This window comes from Schistocerca gregaria, chromosome X (assembly GCF_023897955.1).
Source record: "Schistocerca gregaria isolate iqSchGreg1 chromosome X, iqSchGreg1.2, whole genome shotgun sequence".
Lineage (NCBI taxonomy): Eukaryota > Metazoa > Arthropoda > Insecta > Orthoptera > Acrididae > Schistocerca > Schistocerca gregaria.
The window spans coordinates 555,914,391-555,931,851 of NC_064931.1; the positions used below are offsets into that span (position 1 = coordinate 555,914,391).

The 17,461-nt window shown below is 37.4% G+C and overlaps 1 protein-coding gene across 5 annotated transcripts in view; it reads right to left on the reverse strand.

Annotated features, from left to right (window-relative positions):
- LOC126298590 (cAMP-regulated phosphoprotein 21) overlaps positions 1-17,461 on the reverse strand; it is a 1,220,135-nt gene that overhangs the window by 177,061 nt on the left and 1,025,613 nt on the right. For all 5 annotated transcript variants that reach the window (XM_049989965.1, XM_049989963.1, XM_049989964.1 and 2 more), the window contains 2 exons: positions 9,848-9,972; positions 1,025-1,197 (listed from right to left, as the gene is read on the reverse strand). In XM_049989965.1, coding sequence (XP_049845922.1) covers positions 1,025-1,197; positions 9,848-9,972 — 298 coding nt within the window. The remainder of the gene's footprint in view (positions 1-1,024; positions 1,198-9,847; positions 9,973-17,461) is intronic.

Here is a 17,461-nt window from a genome sequence, read left to right on the forward strand (position 1 = left end):
ACTGGCTGACACTGACGGCGGCGGTGCAAAAATGCTGCGCAGCTAGCGCCATTCGACAGCCAACACCGCAGTTCCTGGTGTGTCCACTGTGCCGTGCATGTGATCATTGCTTGTACAGCCCTCTCGCAGTGTCCGGAGCAAGTATGGTTGGTCTGACACACCGGTGTCAATGTGTTCTTTTTTCCATTTCCAGGAGTGTATGTTGGGAAGAAGTAGCTAGTGCCCCCAGTTCTGTGAACAGTTCTCTGCAGGACATTCTTGAGTTCACACTATAAATAATTCTTACCACACATTTTTGGAGCAAGAAAACATTGGCTTGCCTTGATGAGTTACCCAAAAAAATAATTCTGTATGGCACTATGAAATGAAAGTAAATGTAATCAGTCAGCTTTTTTATTTTTTGTATCACCTCCAGCTGAAAACAATCACACTGTAAACAGACTTGTGTAGACACTTCAGGAATTCTTTGAGATGCTCCACGCAGTTGAATTTATTATTGCAAGCTGCAATCACAAGAATTTGAACTGTCAAATTCTTCTAATTTTTAGTCATCATATTCAGGCCTATACTCATGCACAAACTGGATGTAGTGTGTTTCTTCAAATTTTAATAGCCTAGGCATGAAACAGAATTATTAATCTTCATATTAACCATCCAAAGATTGTAGTGCTGTGTTATCACAAAAATAAGTATTTGAAAACACCATTTCTTCTTATAAATATTCTGTTATTAAAGCAAGATATCACATTTTTGAGACACTAAGGAACTGTCCATCACTCATTCCCACTACTTTTAATTACATTAGTGACAAATTCTTTAAGCATTTCAATAATATCCATATTTGCTCCAATTCTTATGAATCTTTAAATTTCTAGAAGACTTTGCTTGACCTATGTATTCAAAAGGAAATATATACTTGTGAGAACTTCTATTTTTCGTATGAAAGATATGGAATACATTTCCAGAATACATTTTAGAATACATTTCTTGACTAAATGCATGTCATGGCTTCAGTAGTTCTTACCTTGCTTAGTTAATAATCTGGAGCTGGAACTGTTGAACTGACTGTCTTCACCAACTGTGACAGACACTGGATAGCCACCAAAACTGTATGACTTTGACACAGCCAGCCGTAAGGAATTAGCCTTCAGTGTATCTCTTCCTTCAAAAGATTCCACCTTCAGAAGTCTTGTATGCCTGCATTAAAATGTTATTTAGCAACAGTAAGTATTTTAGTGCACAGTTATTCATTCTGTAAATAAAATAATTTTCCTCGTGAGCCTCAGTGACATAAAATATCAAACATTCAGTATGGTGGCAGCCCATTCTCAAAAGAAAAGCAACCATGAATACAAAGATCGGGCTAATGTTGTAGTGCTTGAGTAGATATGATCCTGTGGGAACGACCATGTCTTCCTTTGTCTAGAAAATGGGTTCACCAATACAGTTATGTGAGCATCTAAATTTATACATTCTCTTTGAACCATAACTCAAATTGGTGGTTTTGACATATACATGCTGGAAAAAAGTAGTACACTTTTTCAGAGGTTTCCAATTCACTCAAGATTAATTGTTGCAATAGAGCATGAGAAATGTGTTAAGGAAAGCATTATGTTTGTCATTTATGTTAGCAGCACTATAAACATCCTGCCACTCTTGTTCCATGACGAGGTTTGAAAAACTCTCTGTTGCCATTGGATTAGTTTTGCTACATAGTTTGAAATTATATGGGACATTTGTTTGAGTACAAAAGGCTTCTAGCATTAAAATTTGTGCATCATGGTCTGAAAGGCAATTCATCCTTTTACTATCAGACTACCCATCTAGTAACGCAGAATGAATAGAAATATTGTCTAAGGCTGTGCTACTGTTCCCCTGCATCCAAGATGGAAACAAAAGCAGTCTGCAACAGATGATATGAATTTAAGAGATCTACCAAAATCCTTTTTCTTGCACAATTATTTGCAAAATTAACCCCTGACAAACATGCACAGACTAGACATATGACTGATCACAATGACACTGCATTCGATGATCACATCTTTAGTGAGTTAGTTAGTGGTATATCCTAATATGAACTAAGTTGGTGACAAGAACTCAACATGAGTGAAAATTAAGTCACTGTGGATGCAGAATTATTGAATTTGTTGTAATATCAGCAGTAGTTTTTCAGAAATTATAACTGCAGCATCCACTGGCATTGCAAAAATAACAGTACGAGCAGCTAAAAAACTGCACAAATAATTGGGGCTCAAAAGACAATACCTTCAAGAATGATGGCTTGAGGATTGAATAGCAACAACTCAAATAAAATGGAGTGCTACAACATGTGGCATGTAAATGAGGGCTCCAGGTCCACCATTGCCTATGCTTGCTCTGCCTTCTTCTCGTTTTGATGACCTGAAAGGTCAAAGGAGAGTTGGGAAGTTCACTTTCATTATTTTTTGCTACATTGCCAGGCAAGTTTTATTGTTGACCCCATTCATCAAAGAACAGTACTTTTGTTTTGCTGAAACCACTGAAGACCCTGGTATGTATCTTTCTGATATCTGCAGTTTTCTATCTGAACATTATGGTCAGCAAGTCCTTTACTCATACTGGATAGCTGATTTAAAAGGATGTGGCTAATGATGTTATTTAAAGTGTCAAGACTATGCCATACGAAGACATAAAGCAAATCAGTTTAAAGTCATAATGATGTTCTAAAAACTGCTCAGCCATTTCAGATAGTTCCAGCTACACAAATAGCATTAAGTCATGAAATCGAAATAACCAGTGTCCAGGAACATTATTTTCATGAGTCAACAGATGAAGAAAGTTATTCTTCACTTAAAACACACCATTATGAAACTGTACAAAATGCAGAGCAGTTCATACACAAATAGCTAGAACCAAAACCTCCTCTACATTGGTAGGTGCCAAAATAGAGTGGATATAGCATATCATTGGCCCATTCAGTACACATGTCTCAATTAAGTGCTATTGTTCCACAACACTATCAACAGACCCATTTCATAGGAATCAACATAGTGCTCCATTATACAAATTATGTTCAGATTGTTAAGACAAGCACTACTACAAATACTGCTTGCATCAGAATGCAACTAACGCAATTGATTCATTTTCATTCATAAACTGATGAAAATGATAAAAGTAGCAACAAATAAAGTTGTATAGTTGTATGGGATGACTGATATAAAAGTAAATTTCACATTAAGCTAAGTCAGCTAGCAAAATCAGTCAGTTTGCATCAGGGGCATTAATGGAGTGGCAGATGGAAGTATGAGAAGACATAAAAAGGTAATGTGACATTATGCAAAGAACAAAATAAAATAATTTGGGAGTTCAAAGCAACTCAGGTACAAGTCAGCCTCTGCAAAATATGGAGTCTTTCATATTAAGCCATACTTCCCCTTCTTCATATGCAGCAGTAATGCACTTAGTATATCCTTTAGTTACAAGTAAGTAGCATCTCAGAGCAGATGTATGTGCTACGTAAGGCTGTATTTAGTTGTTTAGCATCAAAGTTCACTACTCTACCATCTCATTGTTGTGATGCAATACAATTAGAACAGTTCAGAGATAAAAATGCACATTTTGTCTGCAAAATGCATTAAAATGACTTTATAGCAACAAAAGAACTTGAATATGCTATCACTGTTCAAAGAAAATTCAATACTGACTTTGGATTCAGTGCATCTACTTCAAGATTTCAAAATCATATGCCATTTTCTACAACCCCACACTTAAAAAGGATATATGATTTGGGTAACATGTTTTGACAGGACAACTAAACTAGTTCATGGCTGTGATGCAGTAGCAATTGTGTGCTAACAATAGGCTTTTTGGCATACAGAAGAAGAAAAGTATTTGGCATCTCTAGAAAGTCATACAATTGATTTATCATGAATAATTCAGTTTATTAGGAACAATAATGTAGAAGACATGGGTCTACTTGAAACAGCAGATAGATTATTATTGTGATGAAAGGGAAGAGTGTTGCACCTTGGAAAACTTCTCAGACTGTTGCATTATTACTCTATTACACACTACTAACCAGAAAATGAAATCAAATTAAGTGAAGTATTATCAAAAGCCATTTCTACTTGAAACAGCAGATAGATTATTATTGTGGTGAAAGGGAAGAGTGTTGCACCTTGGAAAACTTCTCAGACTGTTGCATTACTACTCTATTACACACTACTAACCAGAAAATGAAATCAAATTAAGTGAAGTATTATCAAAAGCCATTTCAAAGTTAAATATATTTTGCAACTGAAGCTACTAGAAACCAACATAAATTTCCATTTTCAAGACAGGTAAAACTTTTAAGACATCAATGAAACTCAGTTAATTTGCAAAATATCATATGTTCCATGGTAAAAGACCTTCATCTGTTTCATGGTACAAGATGGTGCATGACCAACACAGCCTTTACCAACCACATGCTACATAAGTACTGAGTGGTTATAATTAACATGCAGCTAGTCACGGAGGTACAGTGTGGGCTGTGATTAATGTATGGCAGCAAAACTTGGTAGTTGCATTAATAAGTTAATGTGGTTATTTAATCTGGGGAAAAAAATAGTTCAGTTGTGATCAGCAGGTGCAAATCTGGCACTGTACACTGTTTGTATGACATCCATGCTGACATTTGACGAGCCATAAAGTAAGTGAACAGTACATCTATTGAGAAGCTGAGGTAACATTTTGCTCAACTTTAATGTTATACAAAAGGTACCAATTATAGTGCTGCATGGAGTGAGTATCATTAACTGAATGGTGTCAGAAGAGGCCCAATGTCATTAATGGTTTAAAGAAGATGGTAATGAATCAGTAACCAAAGCTTTGGTTACTGATAATAACTTGATACCAGTGCCTATGAGTTTAATTTGTACACCACAGCAGTGAAGATGATCACTATGTGATTGAAAATCAGTTTTTCTATCAATAAACCATCAATATTATGGCCAATACTGACCTTCTTTCTAAAATCAGAATTTTTTTACTTACTTCTAAGTTAATATATAGGTGTTAACTACAGCATACCTCAGTATTTTAGAAAATACACTTTCAAAGATCCACTGTTTTAGTACTTTGCTAGACAAATCCTTGTAGCCAAAAAGATAATGACTGTGAGTGATAGCCAGCCGTGGTGGCCAAGCGGTTCTAGGCACTTAGTCTGGAACTGCGAGACTGCTACGGTCGCAGGTTCGAACCCTGCCTCGGGCATGGATGTGTGTGATGTCCTTAGGTTAGTTACGTTTAAGTAGTTCTAAGTTCTAGGGGACTTATGAACACAGATGTTAAGTCCCATAGTGCTCAGAGCCATTTGAATTGTGAGTGATAAAAAAACTTTTATGATCTGTTTAGATTTTATGCCTCAAAAATGAAGTCCTTTACTCTTATCCAAAGTAAATGTAATACATCTGCATTTACCTTCAATAATGTATTGAATTTTTTGCAGTTATGTATCATGAAGGAATTATCTGAGTGGGATGGAAATAAGTTGATGTGATGTACAAGTGCTGATAAAAAATGATTACAATTTCATAAAAATGGGGTGATTTATTCAGAAGAAAGAGCTACACAAATTGACCAAGCCAATAATGGGTTCGTCCATCTCTGGCTCTTCAACAAGCAACTATTCTACTTGCTATCAAATGATAAGAACTGTTTGATGTCCTCCTAAGGGATATCATGTTAAATTCTGCCCAACTGGAACATTACACTGTCAAAGTCCTGACTTGGTGGGAGCATCCTGCCCATAATGCTCCAAACATTCTCAATTGGGGAGAGATCTGGTGACCTTGTTGGTGTGGGTAGGGTTTGGCAAGCATGAACACAAGCCATAGAAACTCACTCTCTTTATGGGAGGGCGTTATATTGCTGGAATGTAAGACCATGATGGCTTGCCATAAAAAGCAACAAAACAGAACACGGAATATCATTGACTTATCGCTGTGTTATAATGGTGCTGTTGATGACAGCCAAAGGGGTCCTGCTATCAAAAGAAATTACACCCCAGACCATCACACTTGGTTGTCACACTGTATGGCTGGCAACAGTCTGGTTGGTATCCCGTTACTGTCTCAGGCGTCTCCAGACATGACTTTGCTGGTCATCTGGATTCAGTTTGAAGTGGGACTCATCACTGAAGACAATTCTATTTCAGGCTGGATGTGCCAGACACCACTACAAATGGGCGTGTTGGTGTACACAGGTCAATGACATTCAGTGCAAGGGGTGCGGTGAGCTCAGCCTCCTTTCTGTGCGCACCTTTTAATGGTCTTTGCCATCAATGTAGCACCAGTTGCACATTGTATTGATGACAATGAGGCATCTGGGTCTCTGACTGCCTCTCTGACAACTGCAGAGTCTTCACATTCTGTCATCTTTCTAGGTTGGCTGCCTCCTGCCTGACAGTGTGTTCAGTCATGGATAACTCATTCCTGCCAACATCATTGAATAGTTGCATCACTTGTATTCAAATGTTGAACAACTAGCCGATTACTCCAACCAGCTTCTTTGAGCCCAACTACACGTCCCTGTATATATTGTTCACCTGTCTGCCTGTGAGACATAGCTACTGTCCAACTGAGTACAAAGAATGAAATTTGCAAAGACTTCATGCCCTGGAGTCAACAGGTCCTCTGTTTACTATCATTGCAAGGTGTACAAACAAATTACATGGCAGCACCTCACATTCATTTATCAGCTGTCAAAGATTACAGTTTTGCATTTTCTGTCAGTATATGTATGAATATCAACTTGTGAGCAATCTGCATAACTCCTTTGTGGTCCATCATGTTTTTCTTGTCTTAGAGTACATGTTGTGGTCTGATGAGTGCACATAGAGAACCAAGAGTGGGAGAATGGGCAAAAAAATGTATAGTGACAGGAGAAAACTAAAACTAAATACGAAGCTAAAATCATGGGTTCGGAGAAGTTTGCATTTAATTGGTGTAGGGAAGTTAGCAGAAAAGAGATGAGACATATACAGGGTGATAATAATTAAAGTTAGATTTTCAAACTGCTGTAGAAATAACACCCCTGGTCAGAATGATGTCAAATTGCAATGGAATATTATCAGAGAAGGGGCAAAACATAAGGCAGAAGAAAAATAAATAGTTACAAAATGTAGCAGTATATGGCACTCTAAGCATCAGAATTTAATAGTGGTTGATTACAAATGACAGATAAATTATACAACAATGCCTAAGGTGTTGATGTTAAACAAATTGTACTACTGAGTGTGAATGGGTGTACAGGTGAGATACTGTTAGTTACATAAGCCCATCTACCATAGGTGGTGGTGGTGGTTAGTGTTTAACGTCCCGTCGACAACGCATCCACCATAGGAAGGTGGTACCACGTCGGATGGGAAAAATAGGTTTTTAATTGTCCTGAGGCCAAAAACTGCATAAAAAGCAGCACTCACATGCATTTTTATTTGTCCTGAGGCCAAGAACCACATAAAAAGCATCCATCACATCGGTTTTTGATTGTCCCGATGCCAAAAACAGTGCAAAACACATTACTCACATTGGTTTTTAATTGTCCTGAGGCCAAAAACTGCATAAAAAGCAAGAATTAGAATCAAACTGGATTATTAATTTCCAGATGACATGCGCAAAACATGTTAAATATGTTGTCCACCATTTTCTGCAACAAGTTGAAATCGAGAAAAAGCATGTAATTGTGTAGGCTTCCTCAGCCAGAGTCAGTTGACATAAAAGTTTTCTGGGTATGGTACCATATCGTAATGTAAAAATTACTGCTGCTGGAGAAAAACCAATGTTTCAGCCATGGTTGCAGTGGCCTGGGTAATTAGAACGCCACTACAACTATGGCTGAAACATTGGTTTTTCTCCAGCAGCAGTAGTTTTTACATTATGATGCGGTACCATACACAGAAAACTTTTGTGTCAAGAAATAGCATGTTCCACAACTGAGCGAAGTGTTTCTGAGGTACGTTCAGAATGTGTTGCACAATGTGTGCCTTCAATGCAGCTAAGTTTGCAATTGTAACACTGAACAAAACATCTTTCAGATAGCCCCACAGCCAGCAGTCATACAGATTAAGATCAGGTGAGCGGTATGGCCAGACTGTTGGGAAATAGTGGCGCTTCAGCAGCTGCTTAACTGGATTTGAAATGTGTGTATGAGTGCCATCTTGCACAAAAATGATCCCATCACTGCTGCTGGAGAGCTGGAATGATGTGTGTGCACAAAAGACACTCACAGCACTTACCAGTGATGGTACAAATAATGGGACTGGTAGCACCTGTCTCTTCGAAAAAATATGGCCCTCTGATAACTGATGCCACAAACCCACACCACACAGCAACCTTTCCGGGATGAAGCAGTACAGGTTTATTTGCGTGAGGATTTTCTGTTGCCCATATTCGATAATTCTGTGTATTGACATATCCTGTCAGATGGAAGTGGGCTTCATCTGTCCACAAAATCTTCCACAGAAAATCATTGTCCACTTCCATGTGAGCAAGAAATTCTACAGCAAAGGTCTCTCTTACTGGCAGGTCAACAGCAAGCAACTTGTGACTTGTGCACATAGGTAATTTTGAATGGATAGCTAGAAAGGATGTTTCATAGGATTTTACGCACCGTGCTCAAGGGTATATCCAATGTTCGGGCAATTCTCCATGCACTACACGTTTGCACACCATCAATCGTCTCCTTCACTGCTGCAGCCACTGCTTCCACTGAGATCAAATCAATTTGTTTCCTCCCTCTACCAGGCTGTACATAAAAAGAACCCATCTTTTCAAATTTCTAAATCATTTTCTCCAGACCCATGGCAGTCATCAGACCAATTTCTTTTTTCAAACCCTTCAGTGTCCAGAACTACTGCAAGGCAATGTGTGCACAGTTATCATTCTTGTAATACAGCTTTACAAGCAGAGCGTGATCCTGCATTGAGACAGTCATGGCGAACATTGTAGACATGAAGTGAGGAAAAGCTGTGTACCTCATGTGTTTATACCAACTTAAATGGGTTGTGCGCATGTCAGGTGTTTTCATTTACATATTGTGACACATACAGTGCCATCTTTTGATCAATTTGTACACTATTTGTATCTTCTACCATATGGTTTCCCCCTTCTCCAATAATATTCCATTGCAATTTGACATCATTCTGACAAGTGGTGTTATTTCTAATGCGTTTTGAAAGTTTAACTTTAACTATAATCATCTCGTACAGTTGAATGGGAACAGAGGACTGTCTTCTGGAAGACAACAGATACTTCTCCTTCCCTCATTCAAGCACCATCTTTTCTTAATCGTACAGGTGTTTACCAACCCTCCAACAGACCCTACTGTACTCTGGATGTTTCTCTGTCTCAGTCTCCTTTATTTCCTACATTCAATTTGCTATTTTTGCTTCACAGCTGTACCCACTCTTTCATACACTACCCAGTCAAATATCCTTAACTTCATTCTGTTCCCTCCTCCTCACATTTTACTTTTGATCATGACCCATTCTTCCTCCCTACTTTCACAATGTCTTCTGAATCATCTGTCTCTAAGTTGATCATTTTTTCATCTTCATCTCCTGATTTCATATATTCCCGTGTGGAAGCTTAGTGCTGCCCTTGCACAAGTATTCCTTGCCCACCGGTTTCTCTCTGTGTCTCCTGTAGGCACACCCTCTGCCTGAACCTTGCTACTTCTTTCTCTCTGTCTCCTGCAATTACATCACCTGACCCACCTCTTACAGCAATTAGACACTGAACAGCACTCTTTTTCTGATGCTGAGTAGGTACACAAAATGTTTTTTTTTTCAATTGATGTATTAACATTGAGCTAATTAACTCAATCTTACCTCCTATCCCTTTCATGAAGTAGATTTGCACGAAGCTGGTTAGATGTGCCACTATCTGAACTGCTCCACTGCTGGATATCACTGGGCCAAGGGAAATCCTCTTGACTGCTTCTCAGAGATGAATTCTGGACAGAATCATAACTATGTGTCAGTAATTCACCATCATTATTTATAAAACAAAAATATGATGAAGGATATCAACAATGAATTTAAAACAATAATAATCTTAATCCATGATTTCTGTATTCTATATGCAAATTGGCCACATCGGTATCTGTCAAAAGCTGTATTCATCAGATAAAGAAATCAGTCATCACAATCTGTGAAGTAAGGTTCATGAATGCTGTAGTCAATGAAATTATTAACAATCTAATTCTGTTTTATGCAGGTAGTGTTACACTTTAATTCACTTTTATTGCTGTATTTGCACTATAAGTATGAGGAACTTAAAAGCACATACAGAGTATTTGTGTAAGATTGGGACTTCAATAGGTAACTGTCGAAGAAAGCATTACATTACTGCTTGACATAGGAGACAAAGTAATACAAGTAAGATCAGAGTAATTGTTCAGAAGGGCTTCTTGTAGCTCACTATTTGAAAATAAAGAACAATGGATACTCACTTATGGTAACTAAATGTTTTGTTCCTAAAATTAATGAAATATTCTTTCTGTTTGGAACTGAGAAATGGGAAAACATTTGAGATATTAATAATGGATTACATAGGTAATGAAAAATAGCTTCCAGACACTAAAGTATTCTTCCGAGCACCTTTTATTAACAAGATTGATAAAGCTAATGTGGATTAGAATTTTAAGTCATAACCCAAATACACATGTTCTGACAATACATAAAATTACCCACAGAGCACAACACTTTAAATTCTGTTGGAATATATTAGTAAATTGATAATATAGTCTGTGAAATAATTAAACAGTATTCTGTCAATTGTAACTTTGTACTTAGTGATTCTCACATGGTTTGAAAAGTGAGTCACTTCCTCTTAAACTGGTGGTTTTCATTCGATGAAAAATGAGAAAATCATGTAGTAAAAACATAGGAATTTTATTTTATGTAGACAGACTTTTCAAATTAATTTCATGTTGCACTAAACACATCAGCAGAGAAAAATTACACCCTGAAAGAAGGTTTCCATTATGATACGATGACAGAATACGTCACCTGACGGATAGTAGATGTACTGGTAATGATTTTAAAATTATCTGCCAACAGACAGCATGGTGGCATAGCTACCAGAGTGCCTTTTACTAGAGAATGCTCACAGCCAGAAGGCTCAGTGTGGTGCAGACATGTGAGGCAAGCAGCTGCACTTGTTATTCCTACAGCCAACTGAGCAAGTTTGAAAGGGTCTTCCTGAGTAGTGGGATGGTCCTTTTGGAGAATTGGCACTCATATTGGATGTACTGCATGAATTGTGCAACAATGCTGGTGTCAGTGGTCACATGAACATTCCCACACCTGTAGATAGGTTCTGGATGTCCACACAGCACAGGGTAATGCCCACCCACACACAGCCTGTGAATCTTAATGTGCTCTGCAAGATGTGCAGCAAATTACATAGTGAGAATGATCTCCAGACTTGTTTCCCATCAAGCACATATGGGATATGACAGGATGAGAAGTGATTCATGTGACTCAGCAACCAACAACTCTAACAGATCTACATGAACAGACCTAGAAGGCATGGAATAATGGATCCCAGGACAGCATTCACTATCTGTATGATCGACTGGATACCAGAGTCAGTGCCTGCCCATGGAGGCTACACCACATACTAATATGGGTGTTTCAGGAAGGGTCAATAGCTGATACCTTCGAACCGCTTGTGCTACTGATCTGCAAATGTACTCATTTCAAGTACTCCACATGCACTTTTGGAACAATAAATCTTGACTGAACTGGAAACCTCTAAAAACATGTACTAAGTTTTTTTTTCCAGCAGCATATATTAAGGAATGCTCAAATTAACTTGAAAAGTAAAAAGTAATTGAAGTTTGATTTTTTGATAGAATTTCTTTCCTCTATTTCATGCATAATTTGGTTTCAGCTATTCCTCACTCATGAAGTAATATTACTAAACTTTGTTATGCCTGAGCTAAGTCAAAAATCAGTCAGAGCCAAATAAAACTTTTTTTTAGTAGGTACCAGAAAATATGATTTGTAAACCTATAAGAGATTCAAAAACAAATTATACTGAGCACAACTTACTTTAGACAAAGAAAGTTATATTTTGAATCCAACTGAGAATAACGCAAATGTACATTGATAAATATGTTGAAGTATGTTTCACATGTATGTTGAATCAATTATGTTTCCTACAATGTGTAGCAGTATTTTATGACACTTCATGATCCCCTGTCAGCAGAGTGAGGAATCTTCCTGTGACAGTTCTCGAGAAATTAATATGCAAATAAATAATACTGTTTTCATAAATGATTGTGTAATGATGAAACATTACACTAAGTTCTTAACCTGTGAGCATTGATTGGCTCTGATGGTCTTGAGCATGGCATTAGTGAGTTCTCGCCCAATATATTTGCATTAATGTATGATGAAACTGGAGTGTTACAACGTGAATGTCACAGATGTATAAATATGTATACACCGAAGTGCTAAAGAAACTTGTATAGGCATCTGTATTCAAATAAAGAGATATGTAAACATTCAGAAAATGGTGCTGCAGTTAGCAATGCCTATATAAGACAACAAGTGTCTGTCACAGTTGTTAGATCAGTTACTGCTGCCAGAAAGGCAGGTTAACAATATTTAAGTGAGTTTGAATGTGGTGTTATAGTTGCGCATGAGTAAAGGGATGCTGTATCTCTGAGGTAGAGATGACAGGGGAATCTTCCCATATGACTATTTCATGAGTGTATTGTGAATATCAGGAATCCGTATTGTGAATATCAGGAATCCGGTAAAATATCAAACCTGCAGCATCGCTGCATCTGGAAAAACATCCTGCAAGAACAGGACGAACGATGAATGGAGAGAGTTGATAAACATGACAGAAATGCAACGCTTCCACAAATTTCTGCAGATTTCCATGTTGGACCATCAAAAAGTGACAGCATGTGAACGATACAATGAAACATAATTGATATGTGCTTTTGGAGCCAAAGGCCCACTTATGTACCCTTGGTGACTGCACAACACAAAGCTTTCCGCTTTGCCTGGGGCCCTCAACACTGATGTTGGACTGTTGATGACTGGGAACATGTTGCCTTGTTGGATGAGTCTCGTTTCAAAATTTATTGACAGCAGGGGACTGTTATACTGTCTGATCACCTGCATCCATTCATCTCCATTGTTCATTCTAACGGATGTGGACAATTCCAAAAGGACAATGCAGCACCCCACATGTCCAGAATTGCTACAGAGTGGTTTCAGGAATACTCTTCTGAGTTTAAACACTTCTGCTGACCGTCAGACTCCCCAGACATGAACGTTATTGAAAATATCTGGGATACCTTGCAATATGCTGTGTTCACCCCTTCATACTCTTGTAGATTTATGGACAGCTCTGGAGAATTCATGGTGTCAGTTGCCTCCAGCACTACTTCAACATTACCGTAGTTGAGTCCATGTCATTGTTTTGTGGCACTTCTGCGTGGAGCCCTACACGATATTAGGGAGGTTTATCAGATTTTTTGGCTCCTCAGTGTATTTTGCAGGTGAACACACCTAGTTTGATTGGTCACAAGAACATCTGTGTTATGGTTACACACCTTTAAATCTATTTGGTTTTATTTAAGAAAAAATGTGTATTTTTCAGTATTATTTTGGAAGTAATTTGTTAATAATTTTACTTCAAATCCAGCTATAATATTCTATAGAAATACAAAGACTACAAATTTCTATGTGAGTTAATTAATCACTCTAATAAGAAAAAACTTGCGTTCATATCAATAAGTAGTATGGTAACATGTGAACACTGAAGCCATTTATTTCATATACAAGGACATAACTTCAAAACTTTTTTAAGAGAGATTGTTAGATAGATCTACTTTGAGGCTTCAACACACTAATATTAAAAATCAACAGTCTATGTAATGCAAATTTTACATGGATGAGAGTTGCAGTGTGGTTATGAGGAATATAGTGCACACACATACACAGAACAACCAGCAGATGCAAGAATGATGTCATTAATCAACAAATAAAGAAATAAAAATTTGTTATTAATAAGAATATATAAGAAATGAAACTGATTCTAATAATATTTTAAAGCTGTTACTAGCATTTTTCAGCTGGCCAGTGTGGCCGATCGATTCTAGGCACTTCAGTCTGGAGCTGCACAACTGCTACAGTCGCAGGTTCACATCCTGCCTTGGGCATGGATGTGTGTGATATCCTTCGGTTAGTTAGATTTAAGTAGTTCTAAGTTATAGGGGACTGATGACCTCAGATGTTAAGGCCCATAGTGCTCAGAACCATTTGAGCCATTTTGAACCTAGCATTTCTCAACAGTTACTCTTGTATGATCATGGTTGTGGGATGCAGGTCAGTTGACCATGAAAAAATAGCTAGATATTAGCCATCACAATGGCTGAAAGACAAAACTTGTGGGTTTTTGACTAAAACTCCATTAATTTGTATATTTGAACTGCAATAACTGCATTCTGAGATCAGTCAGTCCTCAAATTATAGTTTCATTTATGTAAGATAAGTATCTTTTAGTGCATAGTATGAAGTATGTATGAGCAGAGCAAAGTGCATCATACAAGTGTACTATGGTAAAATGGTGTCCATAAAAATAAAATAAGAGATAGAAAGAGGGAAAGGGAGGAAGTGGTAGGGCTGGAGGGAGTGGGAGAAAGGGAGGGAGGGAGGGTGGGTGGGAGAGAGAGGGAGAGAGAGGGAGAGGGAGGGAGAGAGAGAGAGAGAGAGATTGAAGGGAAAGACTGAGGATCATGTACGTGCTTCTAGTATTATTAACTAACTGAAATTATGTCACACATCACTTGAATGTTGCCAGCTGGACGATGAACAGTTCAAATAATTTTCTGATCATCATGATATAAACTTGTCATGCTTTTCCTAAATCACTCCAAGTACTAATATTAAAGAAATCATGCATATAATGCTACATGTTGTACAAAAAACATATTGCTTCATTATAGGTAAAGTATTTTGATGTTAATTTTATGTTATTTAATTTTATTTTATTTGACAATGATTTTGTATTAAGTTAGCAGTGGACAAAGATACTCATATGGTTGGAATTGTTGAGGATGATGATGTTATTAAGAGTCAATGGTAAAAGCTTTAGGAACAAAGTCCACCAGAGTAGTAAATGTATTATTCAACCATCTAATGAAACTGCTACACAAATAAACCTAATTGTTGTCTATTTATAACATTCTGTATTAATGGTATAATTACAGGGATTTTTTCAGCTCTTTAGGCTCTTTCTCACAACCTAGCAACTAAGCCTCTTGATCCTCCTATAAATCTTCTTTCAAATTTCTTAATTCCATATCCTCCTCTATTTGATTTGCCCATCTTACTTAGGATCTCCCTCTTTTTGCCTTCTATGTATGTCAACTCCTAGTAATTATTTCAGTCATCATTCATTCCCTAATCTTATCACATGCCCATATGATTTTAAATGCTGTTTTTTCACCTCTTCAGTGATGTATTCTGGAGTGTTCATTTCCTTCCTAATCTCTTTATGTGGAATATTCTCTCACCCTGAAGCCCTGCAATGTCTTCTCGAAAAATCCATTTGCACAGCTTCAAGTCTTTTCTATCTTTTATTGATATTTTCCATATTTTCCAAGATTCTGCTCCATATAACAAATGCTTTGAATTATTAATTCATATAACTTTGTTTTTTTAATTTTATTTGAGGAAAGGATATAATTCAGTTTGTTGACTGCTTTTTAGGCTTGCCTTGTCCTATGTCTTATTTCTTGTTTACTGGAACCCTAATTTGAGATTATAACTTCCATCTATTATAACGTCATGTAGTTTACTTCCTATACGGAGATATTGTGTTTCGTAAAAATTTGTTGTCAGTCAATCTTTGTTGTATGCTTCTAAGATTTTCTTCATCATGTACTCTGTATCATAATCATCAGTAGCCAATATTATTTGATCATTAGTGACAGAGAACTTGATAGGTAATCCCTATCTGTGTTTAGGCCTATTCCTCGATGCTTTTTTGTCCATTTTTCAAGAAATTTATTGAGATAATATTTAAAAAGAATAGGTGATATACAGCACCCTTGTCTAAGGCATGTGACTCTTCATATTACTTGGGAGATTTCTTTTCCTGTTTTAATTTTATCTCTAATCCCTTGTAAACTTTTGAATTGTAGCTACATAGATTATATTTATTGTGCTCTTGTCAAGATACCAATATAGATTTTTATTGGTAGTTTTATATACATTTTTTTAATCTGTGAATTTCTACAGTTTCTTTTATATAAATATGCTATCTGTACAGATTGGACTGCAGTAAAGCCTCTTTGTTCTTCTCTTATTAGAACTTCATTCTCCAGATTTTCTTTTATAATTCAACCATTCATCCTTCCCTCTGATGCAGTAATGGCAATGCCACTGTAGTAGTTGCTATTCTTTGATTCTTTTTCATGAATGGCATCATGTATGCTTTGCTCAGTTCTTTTGGGGGTCATCTTATTTGATCAAAATTTTGTTATAAGTAAGTTGAATTATTTTTAGTGTTTCTTCCGTTGCATGTTTTATGAGCTCAATGGGAATTTCTCATGGAGCATTTCCATTTTTCATACTTTTGATTCATTTTTAACAATGTAGGAAAAGACAGATTGCTACTTACCATAAATAAGACATGTTAAGTTGCAGACAGGTGCAGTTAAAAAGATACATAAAGCTTTCAGCCACAGCCTTAATGAGCAAAAGAGAAACACACACCATTCATATACACAAGCAACCACACCTCATGCATTCATGACCACCAACTCCAGCACCTTGGACCAGAATGCAACTATCATGTGGGATTCAAGCAGCAATATAGAGGGGGCTGGGAAGAGGAAGGGACAGTAGTGTATGGGTGGGGAGAAAGACAAATGCTGTCTGCTGGAGTGTGCAGGGAGGTGGGCATAAGAGGAGTGAGAAAGGAGAGGAGCAAGAAAGGAGAAGAGTGGAGAAAGATGAGCAAGTATATTGGCAAAGGGCAGCAAATAAACATGGTGGGAGACATGAATGGGGAGGAGATTATGGGACAGAGGTGGTGGAAACTGTCGGGTGGAGAGTGTGGAGACAGTATGTTATTGTAGTCTGAGGCCAGGATAATTACAGAGTAGGAGAAAATTTTGTAAGGATAACTTCCATCTGAGTAGTTCAGGAAAGCAGTGGTGGAGGGAAGGGTCCAGATAGCTCAAGAAGTGAAGCAGCCATTGAAATCAAGTATGTTATGTTCAAGTGCATGCTGTGCCATAGGGTGATCTACTTTGCTCTCGGCCACAGTTTAGCGATGGATGTTCATCCTAGTGGGCAGCTGGTTGGTAGTCATACTAATATAAAAAGCTGTGCAATGATTACAGCAGAGCTGGTAAATGACATGGCTGCTTACACAAGTGGCCCAGATCCTCATCAAGTATGATAAAC